This window comes from Amphiprion ocellaris, chromosome 14 (genome assembly GCF_022539595.1).
Source record: "Amphiprion ocellaris isolate individual 3 ecotype Okinawa chromosome 14, ASM2253959v1, whole genome shotgun sequence".
NCBI lineage: Eukaryota > Metazoa > Chordata > Actinopteri > Pomacentridae > Amphiprion > Amphiprion ocellaris.
In genome coordinates, this window is record NC_072779.1 from 16,243,909 (window position 1) to 16,264,951 (window position 21,043).

The 21,043-nt window shown below is 39.4% G+C and overlaps 1 protein-coding gene across 1 annotated transcript; it reads left to right on the plus strand.

Annotated features, from left to right (window-relative positions):
• The first annotated feature begins 252 nt into the window (after positions 1-252).
• Positions 253-19,096, plus strand: pls3 (plastin 3 (T isoform)). The gene is made up of 16 exons (XM_023270219.3): positions 253-346; positions 6,656-6,760; positions 7,237-7,388; positions 10,705-10,834; positions 11,053-11,185; positions 11,919-12,000; positions 12,079-12,244; positions 12,356-12,498; positions 13,207-13,302; positions 13,389-13,584; positions 14,522-14,600; positions 14,749-14,866; positions 14,952-15,082; positions 15,833-15,956; positions 17,758-17,882; positions 17,969-19,096. The coding sequence occupies exons 2-16, from the start codon at positions 6,700-6,702 to the stop codon at positions 18,099-18,101; spliced, it is 1,869 nt and encodes a 622-aa protein (XP_023125987.1). The 5' UTR covers positions 253-346; positions 6,656-6,699; the 3' UTR covers positions 18,102-19,096.
• Positions 19,097-21,043: the final 1,947 nt, after the last annotated feature.

A 21,043-nucleotide genomic window follows, 5' to 3' on the forward strand; every position in this document is an offset into this window, starting at 1 on the left:
AAAAAAAAAAACCCCAAATACTTTCTGCTGTTGTAGAGTAATTTCATGTTGGGGCCATTGTGAGAGCCTTTGAAAAGGTAGAAAAACTTGAATGTTTATTTAGGTTTTTTTTTTTTTTTTGAAAGTTGCTAAAATAATTACATTTACTATACAAGAAGAATTCAGTCTGAGTTTAGATGCTCGTTGTAAGTGTAGTTTTGACACGGATGATCCTCCATACTGCGGTCGGTCTGGCGGTGACGCGGCGGCGGGGCGGGGCCAACATTCCTGCCCTCTACTTTTGTCTCTACGTGGAGGAGGCAGGACTCAAAACTGGACGCTGTCTGGAATTTCAGGCGCACCGACAGTGAGTACCAATTTCCTGGCAACTTCTTGACCCTACAACTATTTACAGCTAGAGTGCGTCTCGGTAGTGCTTATTAAAATAGCACTCTTGTCCTAATGCTTCCTCTCTGTGATAGCCGTTATCCTGCCGTTTAGACGGGAGGATTTGCACCAGTAAACAGTTTCCTGCCTATAAAACTTGCATGTCTGTAGCTAGCCGGCTAGCTTTAGCTACACCTTCACTGTAGCCTATTCATCCTCACCGCGGTGGATACGTCCTCAAATACTGACATAAACTACTCTTTAATTCCTTCAAACTGTGACTAAATAACTTTAAGAGGTAGTAGCTATTCCTCCAAGACCTTACTAAGGCAACGAGTGGTAACTGAGCATCGGTGCTCGTTTCATTATGTGGCTTTGAAAGGTATTTTTCGAGATTTTTAGAGGGTCTTTATGTTTGTGAAAATGTAAAATGCTACAGCTTGGAAAAAGTTAGACAGAACCAGTTTCGTTCCTTTAGTACGCCGGAGGAAGCCTTATAGGTGGAGCCTGTGCTATTGGTTTTTTTTAAATCTTCCCGGTACACAAGCTTAACCCGAGTGTAATAGATCCTTTGTAATGCTATGTGTGCGTGTGTGTACGTAACCTCAATGTTTGCCCTCCTGATTACAGACCACGTTTGTTCTTGTTGACACTGTGTATAATTCTAGTAAATGTGTTACTTTCTATTTAATAGACCTCCTCCTCCCTTTGAAATGTCAGGATATTTGGCCTTTCTTTGCTGGTTAAAGACTGGTGGATGTTTTTACTCCAGAATAATACAGTTTTGTTATGTGCACAATGTTTTTTTTTTTGTGCTCAGAAAACTTGTTTACTGCACTGAGTGATTTCCCAGATTTTTCCTGGAGCCCATCTGGGGCTGCAGCACACTTACATCTGGGATCCCAATTGTGAATCACTGTTGGAACGGGCTCGAACAACACGGCTGTCTGACTGTATCAGAAAGACCCACATTTTACCCTGATAGATGTTGTGACTTAGAACAAGACGTGTGTTGTGAATACAGTATTGCTCAGTCTATCTTGCTGTCTGTCCTTGGTTGAGTCGTGTTGTCTTGCACAGCAGGATCCTTCAGTTCAGGTTGGAGATATTTAGTTCTTCAAGGCAGACAAAAGAAAAGCTATTGTGGGCATTATGAGTCGAAGTTTTGTTCAATCGTGTCAGCAGCAGCAGCAGAGAAGGGGATGCTTGCATTTCCATTGTGGGAAAGAAAAAGAAAAACTGTATTTTGTTCTAACTGTGCCTGTCATTAACCATATTGGTGTTGTTAAATTACCCATGAATGTGCATGTGTGGTATGAGCGCTATGCTTCACAACAGCTGAAGTAAAATGTAAGTTTCCCTTAGTTGCTCATGCTGTTGAACCACATGACGACCAACTGTAGGTGTTTTAAGTACAGACGTTACGTCTCTGATGTTATCTGTGTAAAACCAAACCAGACAGTCAGGAAGGAGAAGGGAGTGTGGTTACATTTTATCTCCACCCTTGCTTGCACCTGTGCGAATGAACAGGTTGTCCCACTTTCTGCTCTGTCAGGATTTTAAGTAGGCGTCTTCCCTTGTTGTGCAGCTCAGCGAAAGTGATCACATTACTTTTTAGCTGCACTGTTTTTGAAAAAAAGGGGTTTTAAAGAAATGTATGGACTATGTTGCATCTGCTGTGATGAAAGAAAATTTGGAAATATTTTCCACTAAGGGTGTACAAACCCCGTAATTTGCTACTTTCTAAGTCTATGTTTTTTTTCTAAAAGCTGCAAAAAATAAAACAAAACACACACTGACTCAACTCATTGAATATTGGGTCTCTATTCAATTATGAGTTCATTTAAAAATTTAAGTGGACTGCACTACAGTGGTCACAGAATTATACCCACATGTCATGTACCAAATAGAGCTTCACAAATAATCAAGTAATCGATTAGCTGTGAACGATTAAATTCATTTGCCAATTATTTTATTAATTAGTTAATTGGTTTAGGTAATTTGTTGAATGAAAACAGTTGCAATTCTTTCAGTTCAGCTTCTTAAATGTAAATATTTAGTTTCTTGACACCTCTTTGACAGTAAACAGAAGATCCATGGGTTGAGTACATAAGAAGACCTTTGAGGTTGTTCACCCTTTTCAGTGGCACTAAAGACCAAACAACTAATTGATTAATCAAGAAAATAATGGGAAGATTATGTGGCAATGAAATATTGTTAGATGCGCACCCTTTATCAAGATTTTTAATGTTCTACAATGAATACAGCTAAAAATATTCATGCAATGTGTCATTACTGTTTGTGTCATTTGTGTTGGAGGTCAGAGCTCAGTTTCTTAACATGGTATTGAAGCAAACAGGGATACAATGTCTTGCTCAAGGGCAAGAGGCTTACATTAGGACAGTACGGTATTTCGCTGTTACTGTGCCTCGTGTCTGATTGTGCAGTATTTAAAGGATAATGCTTTACATTTTTTTTGTTGAGTAATTGCAGATGCTGGTAGGTGTGGCTGCTCAACTGTTGCAGAAACAGGCTAACCCACCTGATGCAGCAGCACCTCTGTAACCTGTCCAATGACATTCCTAAGTGATGGTATGGATTCCTGTTCCCGGTTATCAAACCTTTTGCATCATTTACTACAGCTGCATGCTTTTCTTTGGTGAAACCTACAATACTATAGAGATCAGGTTGTAAAGGTTGGCTGATCACAGTTATGAAACCTGTCAAGGGGCATTTCATTTGAATATTTCCTTGATGATTCACCATATTCTCTAGCTTTGTAGCTTTATAATACCACTAAGCCCAACCCAGGGTGTTGTGCTTGCAGCTGTACATGATGTCACAGTTGTGTAAACTCCACGTACAGTATTTGTTGTCGTCACCTCGTCCTTACCTGTCAGTGTGGCTGCGCTTATCTTATCCACACAGCCTGGAAAGGAAATAAAGGGCCGGTGTTGCAGACTGTTCGGTGCTTATGAGTCAGTTTGCTTCACATCTGCAGGCGATTGTGACTGAGTAAAAATGTCCGTGTTCTTAGCAGACTGTGTTGGGTGTGTGCATATGAAGTTGACCACACTTGGGAAGGGTGCCCAATCTATTTGTGTGCCTCACATTTCCCATGTAACTGTGGATGAAACACTGGCAGGGCGGGGTGTGTCGCCTCTACGCATATAACTGAGCCATCTGGGAACGGCCCTTTAAATTGACTGAAAGATCCATCAAAGGCGATTGTAAACAGCGTCAATGTGCTGTTTTTGGCTTGACAATTAAAGCTGGTGCTTGGAAAGAAATATTTGTGTATGGGTGATGATATCCTGTTGTAAAACGAGTGCGAGAACTGAGAGAGCTTCTTGAATGAGTAATGAAATTGTCTCCCTTTGGGGAAAATCAAGTTTTTCACCTTATTAACATGTCTAAATTGTGTTTTTATGTGCTAGAAGACACTTAATGACCGAACCAGCAGTCAACATCATTGCTGAGCATTTGTAACCTTGAAACTGCAGTGTACTGATGACAATGTCAAAAACTTCCTGGATTTTATGTGCAACAAACCTAAAGAACCAATCCTGTCAGCCTGCAGGTTGGGGATTTCTGTGTCGTTATTCTTATCGAGAGTCGGCTTCCAGTTTGAACATGTATGGCTAAATTATTCCATTATCACAACCTGCTACTGTGTTACGTAGTGTAGTTTTACAGAGTCGTAGGTGAGCTGGTGTGCTGAGCTGCAGTGAAAAGGTGTGGGTGAACAGAGAGGCAGGGACTTTATAGATCTACACAATCTAGAGAAGTTGGTTACATCTAAGGTAACTTAAGGCACAAGGTTTTTATTTTCATGGAAAAAAGCTTCTAATAATGTAACTTTGAGACACTGAGACAAGGTTTTAGGGGTTTAATCAATGACAGGAGAAGGACTTTAAAGGCTACAAAGTAAGTCCAGTTGCTCTTGTTGTTTTACTGCGAGATATCAAGTGACCTGGATGACTGAAAATCAATACAGATGAGTGTATTTGTTGTCTGTTTTGAGTGAATGTCTCTTGATTTGAGTTTAAAATACAAAATCTGGCACCTTGGTATATTTCTTCGCAGTGTTTTTAGACAAATGCACCTCAGCATCGCTCTGATCTGTCAAACAGTTTTTCTGCAGCCAAGTAGTGTTGTTTCAATAATGCGCTTGAACTCTATCAGAGGTATTGATGTGCTTTTAGGCAAACATGAGCCACTCCATTTAGGAGCTTGGACAGTGCAGGAATTTTCTCTTCGCTCCACACACACATGGTCCAGCTGTCAAAGAGAGCAACTGTCTTTGGAGCCTGACACTCCCGACTCATTTTCTCGTATAACACGGGATTTATTGCCGTGGTTTGTGACGGTGATTACAAACCCTCTATTCTTCTGTACCACCCGCGATACGTCTCACATTTGTCCGCTGCCATCTGTGCCCTTGCTCCATGTACTTAACCCCTCTTCTGTTTCCACTCTGAATCTGTCGAGGGTGTGACAAGGGCTGGCAAATGAGGTAATGTTTGTCGGCCCTCGACTTCAGCAGCCACATTTCACATCCTTCTAGAGAAAAGTTAAATATAGCAATGCTGGCACCGTTATTTTCCTAATCGTTTACTCAGGAGTTTGTACTTGCCCTGATTTAGTGTTATTTTGTGATATAAAAACACTCTGTTCTCTCTGATTCATGTGAGACATTTAAAAATGATCTCTGTTCATGCTGTGGCTGAATAACTTGACAAATCCTTTGTTAGTGTTATCTTGAACCAGTTTTTTTATAATATACAAGATGCACATTATAAATACTTAATGATTTTGTTGCGAAAATCGTTGCTGATTTTTGTAGGCCAGTGGGTTTTTAATTCATCGCGTTGTTTGTAAGAATAGCTTTACAGGAACTGAGTCACATCTCAGTGACCACATGGCTGCTGTTGAATCATCTCTTTGAATACTATTAATAGTTTAATTCATTAAACAGGATGTACAGTTAGTAGAATCTGGTTCATTGTCTGATGCTGCTGTGGCCAAAAAGAGAATGGATGACTGAATTCACTCGGAAGTCAGGCATAAATTAAATGTAATATTTATTATACAGTGAGTTATGATCATTTTGACTAACTGGACATTCCTTAATATGTGGAAACTACACATAGCCTTGCTCAGGATTTCTGACTAATCTGCTGTGATGATCAACAATCTGTACTTTAAATCAGGGAGCGGGAACACGTCTCTGTCTGGAAAAATCTTTGATCGTCAGTTAACCGCAATATAAACCTCTTTTTGTTTTCTGAACACTTGTGTGTAGAGAGGAATGCCATCATACCAGTATGGCCTTGGAGAGAGAGGCAGCACTCTCTGCCTCACCTCTCTGAAAGTGAAGCTCGATCTGCCCCGGCTTCGTGCATTCCTCCGCCACTAAAGAACAGGAAAGGGGTACTGGGAGAAATTCCTTATTTTTTTAGTGATTTTCAGATGGTTTCTTTGCCTCAGAGGAGGTCGGGAAAACAGTGATGTTTTTTTTTTCTTGCCGAGCAAAATAGCTGCGTCTGAGTTTCATGGACTGATTATCTCGTTTTGTGACTTGAGTCACTTTTAGCCGATAAAATCCTAAAATATAAACGTCACAGAAGGTTAAAAAAAATCAACCAGATTTTGTGTTGCCACATAAAACTTGATGCAGTCAGGTTTGTTTTTCATTCGTTTTGTAGGTCAGACAAAAAGGCAAGATAAAAAGTGAGAGACCATTTAGAAGAAGATACCGCAGAGGCTGTAAGCAAATGTACGAGAACGGCTACTCTGGTCTTAGCTCATATGGCAGTTTTAATACAGTATGGACTTGTTGCCATACAATGGAGCTGACAGGAAATTGCTTTGATTATGGGAGTGAGATGTGCTTGGAAAAGGAAAAGGGCTAAAGAGAACCGTAGATGAGATCAGCAGGGTGGGGAGCAGTGAGAAGACGGGTAAATTAGGTGCTATTTTAAGACTTTTTAGGCCTGACAGAAGATGGAGAGTGAGTTTTGTTCTACCTGGTGAGGAAAGTTCACCTCTCTGCTGAAGAAGGCAGAAAACATGAGACTGCTTGGCAATCTGTGGTGCGGATTATCAACTCTAGACAAGGCTGCACTGATGTTTTTGCTTGTTGAGGACACAGAAGGTTGCGGCCATCTGGAAGAACTGTAATGACTAGAAGGATGTTTCTGAGAGGCTGATGAAGAAGACGGAGACTTGCTCATGTTGTTCTTCCAGTTGTTTTCAGACCTTGCTGATGACTCTTTTCTCTTTGCAGTTACACCTTTTTCTGAGTGACCACTTCAGGTCAATCACAGAAAAATGTCTGGAAAGATAACAAAAGAAGAGATGGAGGAGATGAGAGAGATCTTTGGGAAAATTGGTGAGTCCAAGCCATGTTACTGTGATATTCTGCTGTTAATTGGATAAATAACTATGCGAGAAAAATATTAGAGTAAGCAAATGAGATTATAAGGGTGCAGACTTTATTTTTTGTTTTATATCACTGTGATTTTACAATCTGCTTGGCATTTTTTAAAGCATTTACATCACAGCCACAACATTACAACCACTAAACACTGATCATCTCATTACAATGCAATGTTCTGCTGGGGAACCTTGGATGCTGGCATTTATGGAAATGTTACTTTGACATGTATCACCCACCTAAACATTAATGCAGATGAAGAACCCTGCCCCTAATGGCAATAGCACCTTCCAGCAGGTCTTTGCACCCTACCACCCCTAAATCACTGCTCGAGAAACACAACAAAGAGCATTACTGATCTAAACTCCCCAGTTCCCCATGTTCTAGTCGTGTTTACACCTGGTGTCTAATGGTTCTCTCTGTTTGTGTAGATCTGGATGGCAATGGGCATATCTGTGATTATGAACTCCATGAGCTCCTTAAAGAAGCTGGCCATCCCCTACCTGGATTCAGGGTCCGAGAGATCATCCAGAAACTCGACCGCAACAACGACAATAAAATCAGCTTTGAAGAGTTTTTGTCGGTACGTTAAACAGAGCTGAGAGCAGCTCATAATCTCAAACCTGACAAATTTTCACTCTCTGATCAGAGCTTTTCTTTCTGTGAATCAGTCTTTGTTTTCTGCTGTTCCTAAAAGTACTTCTCCCGTCTGAGTGAGACGTCTATGCAAAGCAACTTTTAGCAGCTACATGCACGATAGTTGAAAGGCCTTTACAAACCACACACACACACACACACACACACACACACCAGGAATGTGGAAGTGAGGTCAGCAAAGTTAAGTGAGCTCCAGTATTTCTTTTCAGAAGTGATGAAGGGGCAGTCATTCACGGTTTCTGGTGCAGGCGTCTCATGATTCAAAACCTCAGGATCAGGAGGGATAACCAAGAAGTAGCTGAGTTTTGCGGTGTTGCTGTTTCTGTTTAGGCAATTTGAGGCAGTCTTTATCATTTCACAATGGTTCATGGTTTTATCCACTTTATAGTATTAAAATAATATTAATAACCTTTATTAATACTGCGCCATTTGAAGTAAATTCTTTACATGGGAAAATCAGGGTTTTAGCAGGGCAGCACTTAAGCAATATCAGGCAATTTAGCATAAGAACAAGCATGTGAAATAAAATACACTTAAACAAGATATTCAAGAGGATGAAAATACACGTTAAAAAAGGCACACATGTTCCTTTATGTGGCCACTTCATGGAAGAAACTGCAAACACAGTTGAAAGGCAAAACACATAAAAGGTAAGATTTGATTTACAGTCCAACACTGTTCAGTACAGGCTTTGATAAAACACAACTAAACAACGTATGTTTTTGTGCATGCAGTCTAGATTAAGTGCATGTGAAATGAATGTGAATATCCTTCTTCCAGCCCATGCATGTACAACTGAAAAAAAATGCTTTTTGCTACATTTGCTAACTGAACATCTATGCCCAAGGTCATGACTGTATTGCTGTGGTTACCTGCATATGAAATGCAAGCTAGTATACTGCGACCTTGTGTGTGTGTGTGGTAAAGACTGCTGTGCTTTTTAAACAAGTTGCCCAGTGCCAGGCTTAATAGTTCATTGTGGTCACAGCAGTGCCTGTGGAGCTGAGGTCACTGATGAAGCAGCGATAAGTTCAGCTGCAGGAAGTACCAGATATATTACCATAGAATACATATTGTCAAAGCAACTCGGGCCGAAGCCGCCCACATGTTGTGCTCTACTGATAAGGGACATGCAGTGTGAACACTCACTGCTGGGTTCTGTATGCTTTCAGTAGTTGAGGCTTGATTTAATGCTGGGATGTGGGAAAAAGCCTGAAGGTGGAGTAATGTGGAGGGTAATAGCAGCTGCAGCTCTGGGGTTTCACTGTTATTGTTGATTAGCCTAATGACATACTGACTGTCACACACTCAACACTGTAATGTTTAGACTGGATATGATGTGACTGTCCAGTCTCACTGATCAGTGTCAGCTCTATGGAAACAGGACAACCATAACTACAACTAGGAAGAACTCAAAAATGTCATTGTACAGTAGGTTATCATGCCACAAATCATAGAAAGAAGAAGAAAAAAATTGAAATTTCTTCACTTTGTACATGTTCAGCATTCTACCAAGTACTAACAGTTGTTACTAATACTGGAAGAAAAGGTGACCCTACATACTATATATATTTTACTAGTTACATCTTTATTTGGCTTCCATACTCATCTCTTATCTGCTCTGTGTAAACACAACATGCTGTTCAAACCAATCAAATAGTCTCATAATATTTGTCACATGACTGTTGGTCGCAGCTGATTCACTGATGGCTTCACACTTCTGCTGACGAGTCCAGACTTTTTTTTTTCTTACAGTGCCCGGCTAATGAAAATGGTTTACATATGTCAAACTTTTAAACATGTAGTATTAAGTGATTTTTAAATATCATGATGTAAAGATTAGATTTTGTCAACAAATAGCTAAACAGAACAGTGCATCATAGTTGAGTAATCCGAAGACCGTTGGAAAGTTGAGAATCCAGTGAATATTTCTATTTTTACTGTTTCTAGCTATGATAAATGTTTTGTTTTGTTGTTGTTTTAGTTATTTCAGCCCTTTCACATTGTTAAAACCTCAAATACTATCCTAGATATTCACCATATCTTGTTAGCTCTTTAGCTGACAGGTTGCTTTTATCTTTCTGTGCCAGAGAGGAGAAATTCCAGCATTACTGCTGTGTCTGCCAAGTGACCTTGGCTGCCACCACGTTTGCTAACAGGAGCTTGATAAGACAGCAAGGAAACATCAATTAAAGGAGAGAAGAAGATGGAGGATTTTACACAGAAGTGTGACTATAACTAAAGATCGTTGCCATCATTGATTGACCTTTTGATTTATTTTTTTTGACTTTGTTGAAATTTTTGGCATAATATGTCATTGACCCTCTATAGCTAGTTTGTGGTCTCAAAAATTGTCCGTGATTGCAAACGGATTCACCAGAATCATGGCTAATGCAACACACAGCTGATCATGTGATTTTTACGTAGATTTGCTGATGTATGTACACTTATTCGATTACTCGTATGATCAAATGTAATCTATTGTAATCAAATGAAACTGGCTTGTCTCAAATGCTACTTATTATAGGGCTGAAACTAATTATTTCTGTTTTGGATTAATCAATTATTTTCTCAGTCAAGAAAACTAAATGAAAATGAGAACTAAATGAACTGCTTTACTCAAACTAATTAATCCCTTATCAAAATAGTTGGAGACTAATTTAACAGTTGACAGTTAATTGATTATTCGGTTATTGTTGCAACCCTATTTTATTTTGCCTGTCATTTTCATTTGTAGTTGGTACTGCCACAGAGAAGTTACTTATTTTCATACCATATGTTTTAGAACTGAGGTTATTTTGTGATGCTGGTGAGGTGTTTGTGACATTCTGAGCAGCCCATTTAGAGTGCACAGATTAGAACCACTTGTCGATGTAATGTAGTCTACTTTTACCTCCTTTTCCCAACCAAAAACTGAACATTTTAAAGTTTGTAATGGCAGAATTTGTTACAGAGGTGTTGTATTGAATTGTATAGATTTATTTGTAAAGGAACCACTGCGTCAGTAAAAGGTTTCAGTTCGTGCTTTCAGGGTAAAGATTCTTTGGTGACGGTTATGTTGTTCAAACTAGTGTGATGCTGACACTGAAGATTTGCTTTTAGAAGGTTTATTTTGTTAGCATTTGTACTGAATTTGTACAACACAGTCAGTTATCCGCTAATCAAAATGCCTAATAACTCATCTTAAATATGAATGTAGTAAGTGGTGACTGCTTTCTGACTATTCCTTGGTTTAATTTTAGATTATCCAGGAGCTGAAGGGCAGTCAAGTAGCAAAAACTTTCCGCAAGGCCATCAACAGAAAAGAAGGCATCCTGGCTATTGGAGGGACGTCTGAGCTGTCAAGCGAAGGCACACAACACTCGTTCTCTGGTACGTCACGGACACTCCTGATGTCACGGTCTTTGTGTATTTCCTCTTTCCATTTGCTGCTAATGTTTGTCACGAGCTGTTGACTTTGTACTCGCCGTCAGTAGGAACCCATAATGGACAATGTGACTGACTGAAATCAGTTATTACGAGCGATGCTGTCACATTATGCTGTTAATATTTTGCTTTTAACTGACGTCTGTATACGTTCATCTTTGCAGAGGAAGAGCGATTTGCCTTTGTGAACTGGATTAACACTGCCCTGGAAAAAGACCCTGACTGCCAACATGTCCTGCCCATGGATCCAAACACAGACTCTCTCTTCACAGCTGTCGGAGACGGTATAGTGCTCTGGTGAGAGTTCCTGTTCTCCTCCCTCACACAGCTACACTTCTGAAATAAGTGACAGATACCTGCATCCAACTGCACTTAGTTTTGTTGTCACACTCGGGCCATAAAATGCACATATGTTCTGTATTGTGGCAGAGGAAACAGTCACATTATTTCAATAATAGTACATCCATTGAAAGAAATCTAGAGAAATGGTATCTGTTGTTCCAAAGCTATTCTGCTTATTCTTAAAAATCAGAACCATCCGAAACAGAGAAGGTCTTTAATACTAAAGTAACAACCACATTGAAAACACAGCTGAAAAGGGGCTTGCTTTGGGATAAATGGTAAAGTGAGTTTTTAGACCAACATGTGGAGCTCCAAAGAGCCAAATTATCTGAGCCTGAATTACAGGTGAACTTGTCAAGCCTCACAATGATATAGTTATCCAGAACAGTTCTGCAGTTGAAGTTAATTTAGCAGGATTTTAACAATCAGTTCAACACAAGCTAATTGGGGTGAAGCTTATCATAATATGATTTGATATAGTGTTGTTATATTTCTGTAACTGTAAATAGATTCATTTAATTTTGTGTTTACAACAATAATAGAGGGTTTAAATTAGATTTTTTTTTTGTTCGTTTTTGTTACTTTTTAATGTTAGTTCACCAGCACTGATCTTGAGCAAACAATGAACATTTGGGTTGCTGATTAACATCTGATAAAAGTTCATGTTTGATTTTGTACGTTTGCACAGCAAAATGATCAACCTGTCGGTGCCAGACACTATCGATGAGAGGACCATAAATAAGAAGAAGCTGACGGCATTCACAACACAGGTCAGTCAAGATTAGTTTATGTTGGTGCTGCTTCTGTATTTGTAAATGTTCTCACAGCTGGTGATTTGTGCCCTACAGGAGAATCTGAACCTGGCCCTGAACTCTGCTTCTGCCATCGGCTGCCATGTGGTGAACATCGGTGCTTTAGACCTGAAAGAAGGGAAGCCTCATCTGGTGCTGGGCCTGTTGTGGCAGATCATTAAGATTGGTCTATTTGCTGACATTGAACTCAGCAGAAATGAAGGTAGAGTGCATAGTTGAGAGGATAAATTATATAAATGTGTTTGAGTCCTACCTCTAGGACTCTCTGGTCTCTTGTTGTGTAATTTAACTGATCATTAACGTCCATCAACAGCGCTGGCGGCACTGCTGAGAGACGGGGAAACCCTGGAGGACCTGATGAAGCTGTCACCAGAAGAGCTGCTGTTACGTTGGGCAAACTTTCACCTGGAAAATGCCGGCTGGCAGAAGATCAACAACTTCAGCTCTGACATTAAAGTGGGTCTACTCACTGGCATTGAATCCAGTTGGTGTATTTAAACACAGGCTGCAGATAACAGAAAAAAAATTGAAATTTTACCACAAATTATTACTTGCAAGGAACTACTTGGAATCACATGCTTTTAAGGTTCTTGCAAGAAGAATTTATGTTTTTTTTTTTTTCAAATTATTCTTTGCTTTTTTATATTCCTGCACTTATCTGGTGACTAGATCCACCAACGCAGGCGTCTGTCAGCACACCTTAACAGGTAGTCCTTGTTTGTGTTTGCACAAAGTCGCATAAATATCCGCCTCAGCTGCTCCAAAAATAGGAGTGAGTGGGTAGTGTCTCTAGCTATCACAGACAAAAGTGTATGTAGAGGATCAAGTAAAAAGTGCTTTTAGTTCTTTGGAAACATGCATTTTACTGGGATGGTCATAAAGTAATCACTATGTCAGATTACAGTGTGCAGTATTTGTTGGTTGGAAAATCTCATTACACTTTTGGGCACTGGCGGGCCACTTCATAAATCAACCAGTCAGATGTACAGGTAGCCACTACACCTGTCTTCATCTACATGTTTTTCTTGTTATCCCTGCATTAGAAATCAGATGTCAATTTATCAAGTTTGTCAATGTCTCTCACAGAGTAGAGCTGCTTTATGGGTTTATTTTACTGGGTTCAAGCATAGGAATTACATTTTTACCTGTTTGTTTGTTTTCCAGGATTCAAGGGCCTATTTCCACCTCCTGAATCAAATCTCTCCAAAAGGCACAGATGAGGATCAGCCACGCATAGACATCAACATGGCAGGCTTCAGTGTAAGTCGGCGCTCACAGCTGAGCATCCTCACCACATGGTAGCAGCTGCCTGACCCGAGCATGTGTATGGTCTGTGTGTTGTTCAGGAGAAAGACGACGTGAAGAGGGCAGAAGCCATGTTGCAGCAGGCTGACAGGCTCGGCTGTCGACAGTTTGTCACCCCAGCTGACGTTGTCAGCGGAAACCCCAAACTCAACCTTGCCTTTGTGGCTAATCTGTTTAACAAATATCCAGCACTGACCAAACCTGAGGGTGAAGACATTGACTGGGGGCTGTTGGAAGGTGGGTACGGAGACGGATTTAAGGCTGTTATCAATTGTAGAAAGGTTACAGTCCTGTGTGGTAAAGCACAAGGAGAGCTGCAGACATGTGGCTGTTCTTATTATCCTACTGTACTTTCTAGCCTGCTTGGAGAATGTGTTCCTAATTATTTAGATTTTATTTTTATCGTGCCATCTCACAGCATGAAGCATCTCAGGGCACTTCACACAGTAAGATGATGAATTTAAAATTTTATACGTAATGAAAACCCAACAAATCCAACAATTCCCTACTGAGCACTTAGGCTTGAAGAGGTTTCTGATTCTCGGTGCATTATGGGAAATCCCTGCTGTAGCCTGAGCCGATCAGCCTAATCAGCATAACTAAGGGATTCACCTTAGCCCGCTCTAACTGTAGGTTTCATAAAATGTAAAGTTTTAACCTAATTTTAAAAGTGAAGAGGGTGTCTGTTTCTTAAACCCAAACTGGTAGCTGGTTAACACAGTAGAGCAGATGATAGCTGAAGGCTCTGGCTCCCAGTTTGTGTTCCAGAAACTCTTGGAAACACATGTAACCCTCACTCTATAAGTTTGGTCTCTTGGTTTCTTACAACCAAGGAGAACAGCACAAACAAATGCAGAAATGTCACATGTGAAACAACCTTTATTTTTGTGTTTATGAAGGACTTCACTCACAGACAAATGTTGTAGCTGCATTTCAAACTCCAAATCAAGCTACTGCCCGAGAAGAACCAGCTCTGAACACACAGCTAAAATAACAACTGCCTTGGCTGCAGGCTCATTTTTGCATAGAAATAAGTTTAATGAGACAGCAACACACTCCTAGCTTTAGCTTCTAGCGGATACAGTAGGTAACATACAGATCATATATTTACATCAACTACTCAGTCCTGCATTCTCCTTTAAGTTCCTAAATCCTGTGATCTTTTGCTGTCTAGGTGAAACGAGGGAAGAGAGGACATTTAGAAACTGGATGAACTCCCTGGGAGTGAACCCGCATGTGAATCATCTGTATGGGTATGCACCAGCAACAACACCAGAGCACAGTTTATCACACTCCTGTGTACACTGGCACCCGAAGAGTTTTCATAAGTTTTCATAGATCTTCTTTTATATCTTATTTAATATTGATGATTATCAAGCACGGTGTTCAATGTTCTTCCAGAGACCTACAGGACGCCATGGTCATCCTTCAGCTCTATGAGAAGATTAAAGTTGCAGTTGACTGGAACAACAAGGTCAACAAGCCACCTTATCCCAAACTGGGAACCAACATGAAGAAGGTAGATCAGATTTCTGTGACCTTTTCTGAGCCGAGAACAAATGTTTTGGCTTTCTTATCTAAACTATTTTATTTTGTGCCCCCAGTTGGAGAACTGTAACTATGCAGTGGAACTGGGCAAGTCAGCCAAGTTCTCCCTCGTTGGCATCGGCGGGCAGGACCTGAACGATGGCAACGCTACCCTGACTCTGGCACTGGTGTGGCAGCTGATGAGGAGGTGAGACATCATTACAACAATATTATTTAAGGAAGGAATGAAATGTAAGGTGAGGGGTGCATACTACTTTCCCTTTTTAGTCAACAAGAACATAAAAACATAGATGGCCTGGTGTGCTAATCACACGTAAGATTTGGAACGTGTGTTAGATTTTGAGCTTTACAGTTATTTAGTACATAAATGGATGAAAACAAGGAAGAGAAAACAACATTTATGTTTAAAAATATTAAAAAAAACCCTACACATGACAAAGAAAGTAGCTTAACTAAAAAGCTTTATTAAAAATAAACAAATAAAAATGCTTCCTGTAATTTGGTACACAACCATGGATTGTTGTATTTGATTTTCAGTTAGCAGTTTTAGGTTATAAAACACTATATTTGCCATTAGTCATTAGCCATTGTTAGATTTATTGTGCCACCTCTGTATATTTACTATAAACTGTTTGTAGGGAGTTGGTAGTTGTAACTAGCATTTCATTTCAGTGGTGCTGTTAGTGTGTGTTCCTCCAGATTACAACCACATTTTAATAAATTCATTTGGATTTCTGTTGGCATATTTAGTAGCTTCTGTAGTTACTGTGCTTTGCATTAGAGTTTATAGAATGTAAACATAAACATGTGCATTTAGTGTTGATGTTGACAGGGTCCAGACTTAAAGTTTCTTCCTTGTTGTTTCTGGACTTTCAGTAGAAAATAGGAAAACAGAATTTTCAGTTCATATTACCATGCTGCCCCTCCATTCTTTCAGGTATACGTTGAATGTACTGGAGGACCTGGGTGATGGAGAGAAAGTAAATGATGACATCATTGTGAAATGGGTGAACAAAACGTTAGCAGAGGCTGGAAAGTCGACCAAGATTTCAAGTTTTAAGGTAAACCAACCTTCTCACTTCTTGTTGATGTGTATGTGTAAACTAACTGCCTTTACAGGTGGAGTATGTAATACTAATCCAATAAACTTCATTCTGTGTTTGTCGCTTTTACTTTTTTAATTGTATTTCATAGTCTTCTTAAGAAAAACATCCAGCCTTCACTTACATCCCTATCGCTGTAGATGGGAACCAGACAATGTTGCACATACACCCAACACTATTCCAGCATGTCTTGTGGACGTTCATGATTGTGCACTTTTGTGCTCACAGGATGGGGGGAGAGAGAGGGAGGGAGATCAGCAATGGTAAATGCTAACTAGCTTAATATCAACACTTTGTCTCCAGAATCACAGACTCCACCTTTAAATAAAAATGACAATATATTATTAATTAAGGTGAGACCTCAGTTCCATTGATTAGCTTTTAACCCTCCTGTTGTTGTCATTTATGGGCACCAGAAAATATTGTTTCCTTGTCTGAAAAAAAAAAAAAAAAATCCAGCAAAAAAATTCCCCAAATTTCAGAAAATTTGCAAAACCTTCAGGAAGAAAATTCCAATAATTCCTTAAAAGTTTCCCTTAAAAGTTTTATTTTAAAAACAAATCCCCCAAATTTGGCAAGAAAATTCCTGTAAGAGTAAAAATCTTCCAAAAAAAATCCTAAAAAATATCTAAAGTAATTACATATATATCAGTAAAACTTCTAATATTCTCTTTAAGAACATTCACAAAAAAAATCTACAAAAATCCAGCGAAATTCGCTGGATTTTGGTTGATTTTTTTGTGTGTTCTTAAGAAACATTTTTAACATTTCTTTTTTTCCACCAAAAAATGTTCAAAGATTTCCCAAAAATGTTGAAAATGTGGACATCAGAAGTTTCACTGTGGAACTATATATATATTTTTTCCACATTTTCAAACTTTAAAATGGGTCAGTTTTGACCCGCAGGACGACACGAGGGTTAATAAACGTTCCACTTTTTCAAGGTCTTTATCACCAAATTGAGCAATATGAAAAGATGTGGTCATATGAGTGGGGTTATTTCACTGAAACCTTGTGGATGCGCACACGGATAGCAGAAACGTAATTACCTCTATTGCTATCATACAGCTGTGATGACAGCTTTATGTCCGTTCCATACTGTATTCCCTCCATGTGAGCTGCTGCCGTTGTAGGGTAGTCGTTGTGCGTACACAACTTTTGGGCTGCACGCAAAATGTCCACATAGAGGTCAACGTGGACTAGCCTCTTGGATCCTAGTCTCACTTCCCCAGCCCATTCTGTAGAACATAATGATCTGGCTGCACCACACTACCATTCTGCTATAGAGGGCAAAACACACTCTGGCTTGTTTGTGTTTCTTTAAACTAACCACAGCCATCATGAGTGAGACTAAGCAAAGGATGCGGCTTCTGCGTTCTCTTAAAATAATGACTGGTGGTGGTGATCCAAATCCTCGCCTTGAAAACTTGAAATTTTCAGTGTGGCGGTTTGCCTTCCTGGACGTTGTTGTTGTTGTTTCCTGTAGCCAAGAAACTGGTAATACAGAGATAATGGAAGGGAAGGACAAAACTGCCTGAAATCAGCAGCTAATGGCAGCATCCTCCATCCAGTGAGTCAGACTACTCTGACCTTAGCGGACCGTCGTGGGCACATAAAGTATAATACTGGCTTTAGATGGCTCCGTTTGCTAATAGATACCATGAAATGGGTTGAAAAGCTCACACATGGGCTTTTGAGTTTAGATTATTTTGTTACACGTGTTACAAGATCCTTAATCTGTGTGTTGTATGGCGAACAGGACAAGGAGATCAGCAGCAGTTTGGCAGTATTGGAACTGATAGACGCCATCCAGCCCGGCAGCATCAACTACGAGCTGATTAAAACTGGCAGCCTCAGTGAAGACGACAAGCTGGAGAATGCCAAGTAAGGACTGCAGTAACTACAAGCTAAGGCCTTCTGTCATTATGTTGCTGACTATATACACGAGTAAATCTCTGATTCCTTCGTAGATACGCCGTCTCTATGGCGAGGAAGATCGGAGCCCGTGTCTACGCCCTGCCAGAAGACCTGGTGGAGGTCAAGCCTAAAATGGTGATGACAGTCTTCGCCTGCTTGATGGGTCGGGGGATGAAGCGAGCCTAAGCTGGAATCATTGTGACACTTCCTCCTACCTACTCACAGGCCATTAGCATTTTGAAAGAGCTCCCCCAACTGAAGGAATGAAGTTTTTTTTTCTGGAAATCAGTCAGAACCATACATTAGCATGTCTCCCTGCCTCTTTATCATTAACAGAGGCGTTTTTCTGAAGAATAATGTGCTGTTCTCTCATTTAAAACTGAGGCTACAACACTAAATTGTCTAAAGAGAAGGCTCTCATCAACTTGTTACTTTCGACATGCACAACACTTCATGTATAAGAATGCTGTTTTTTTTATGCAAGTATGCATATTTCCAGCTGCAAGGTTGTTTACATATTTTATTTAGACTGATAAGTAAATTATAGCCTTGAATAAGCAACACACATTCCTGAATAACATACTTATGAATAAATGCTTGAGAAGGTAAGAAAGTCAGGGAGGCGGGATGTTTCGGTGGAGCACACTTCAAAAAAAACACCCGAACATTTCGTCTCACTTAATGAAGTACAAGCATGTCTTAATAACTGGCACGATAAACATATCTGTATACAGAAGCCATAAGGTCACGTTATATTAATGACCAGCCTGATTTGCTGTCTGTATTCTTGTACCTGTCATATGTCTGTTTCTTGGGATTATTACGCGAGGTAAGTGCTGTTTTTGGGTCGTCTGGTCTTTGATGTTTTGGGCTTTTGTTTTTTTTTTTTTGTTATTGTTTTTTTTTGTTTTGTTTTTTTTTAAGTATCTGTTACGTTGGATGAGGAGCAGGCGGACTAGACTCCTGGCTTCTGCTGTGCCTTCTTGTCTCAAAGACAACTTGTACTTGTGCTTTGAGGATTTTCCTGTTTCTTTTGTATTCAACATTACCAAATATAAACAGTAATTTCATTCCAGGTAGCTTCATGATATTCTATGACAATGGCCAGATTGTATTTGGTCTCATGTTCATGTCTACTCTTAAGTGCTTTACATATAACAATAAATATGACTTTGAAATCAGCTCTTACGTTTGATCCCTGAAGTTTCTGGAAAAGACATTTTCGATAGAAATTTGTAGAGTTGACCAAAAATTTATCTTTCTTTTGATCTAGTTTTTAACAACATTCAATGGAAGCAGATTTTTAATGACGTGTTTTTGATACAGATCAGCACAAAAAAGTAGAGAATCACAATATTTGATATTTGCTGATATTCCATATGCAATATTTTATTTTTATTTTTTTAGACATGGGAGTAGTACGCACAAGTAACCCAACATGTTAGATAATAATTAGGCAGAATTTTGTTTAATTTTTGAAATAAATAAAAAAAACTGAAAAAAAATGTACACAAAGACTTGCCTTAAATTTGACTAAAACTCAAGCAATCTGTAAGTAGTTCTGTCTCCTGCCACCTTTTAGTGCAGCTGATGCTGGGTGACTTTAATATGATCTACAGATGGGTGACAGATTAAAGGAAAAACCTGAACTGTTGACCCCTACAGTGAGTAGTTCTTGTGGCTCTTTTCTGCTCTGGGGCACATTTTGCTGGAAAGATTTGGTCCCACTTGCTTCTCACAGGGAAGAGCCACTGACAAATAAATACAATGCTGTTCTGAGTGATTGATTTTTATGCTTATGTTTTACATTTTAGAACATTTTAAAAGGAGAATGCAAGAGTCCTGCCGATTTAAAAGCAAGGGGCTATTGAGAATTTGGAACAACCTGCAGAAGTGAAACAGCAGGAACTTACCACTATCACTTTTATGATCTGACCTCATTTTCATTTTACTGCTTCTCTTTTCTGTTATCTCAGCCTCTGTGACTCTTATCGCCATTGTGCTTTTATATTCTTCCCTTTTTTTCATCATAAAACCCTGCACCTGTTTTAAAAAGACTTGTAAAAAACAGTCATTGTTGTCTGTGGGGTTTGTCCCCGACTTGTTTTGATAAAGAACTTTAACGTTTACAGTTAAATAGGTTGTAAAAAAGGATTTTAAAATACTTATATGGTAATAATACATTAAATTGTGGCTTGTAACTAACCAGAGATTTTTACTGCAGAGAATTTTAAAGTCCTGTCAACACATTTGATCTGTTAACTGTTGTCTCCTCTGTCTTGTTAACAGCAGGACTTTCTTCACAGTCCATCAACAGTCTAGTAGTACACCAGGGGAAAGCAGTGGCAGATTGTAGTTTACTGTTCACTGGCCTGTATCTCAGACCGATGTAAAGGCCCTCTGGGCTTCTCTCCCAATAAGGCTCCAGTTTTCAAGGATCTGATTAAAGCTGAGACAGCCAGACTCTGTCGGGAAGCTGTGCGATGAGGAGGTTTGTCTCCTGTGGCCTTCATCATCTGGGTTTTCAAGCTCCATTTGCATCAGAGTGTGTCTGTGTGGTGAAAGTTTGGCTTCATAAAGAGCTTCAAATTACTTCCCTTGTTGATTTTATACTCAGAAGACAGCTAGTCCAAGTCTCATGTCCAAACTTGACATTATCTTAAAAATCTTAACAAAAAACATCAGTCATTTAAATTAAGACATCACAAAATATATTTTTAAATGTTTTAGTGAAATATAATGATGATAAAAGAGATATAAAGACAAAGGTGGTGGAAGAAGTATTCAGATCCCTCACTGAACGAAATCTACCACTGTAAGAATATCCAATTTCAACATCCAACATAAATATCCTACTTCAATACAGAAATACTGTGAACAGAATGTACTTAAAAATCATAATCAAAAGAAAAAATGTATTTTGACAGTGTTATATATGCCACTATTGCATCAGTACATATTAAGCAGCATTTTGCTGGTATAGGTGGGGGAGGTGGAGCTAGTTTCACTACTTTTTAGATTAAACTTTATATGAAAGATGGATGTAGCCACTTTGATTTCACCCATTGGTTTGTGGACTACAGTTTCAAAGTCTCGAGTTTGTAATTTGGTCGTCACCAACTTGGGTC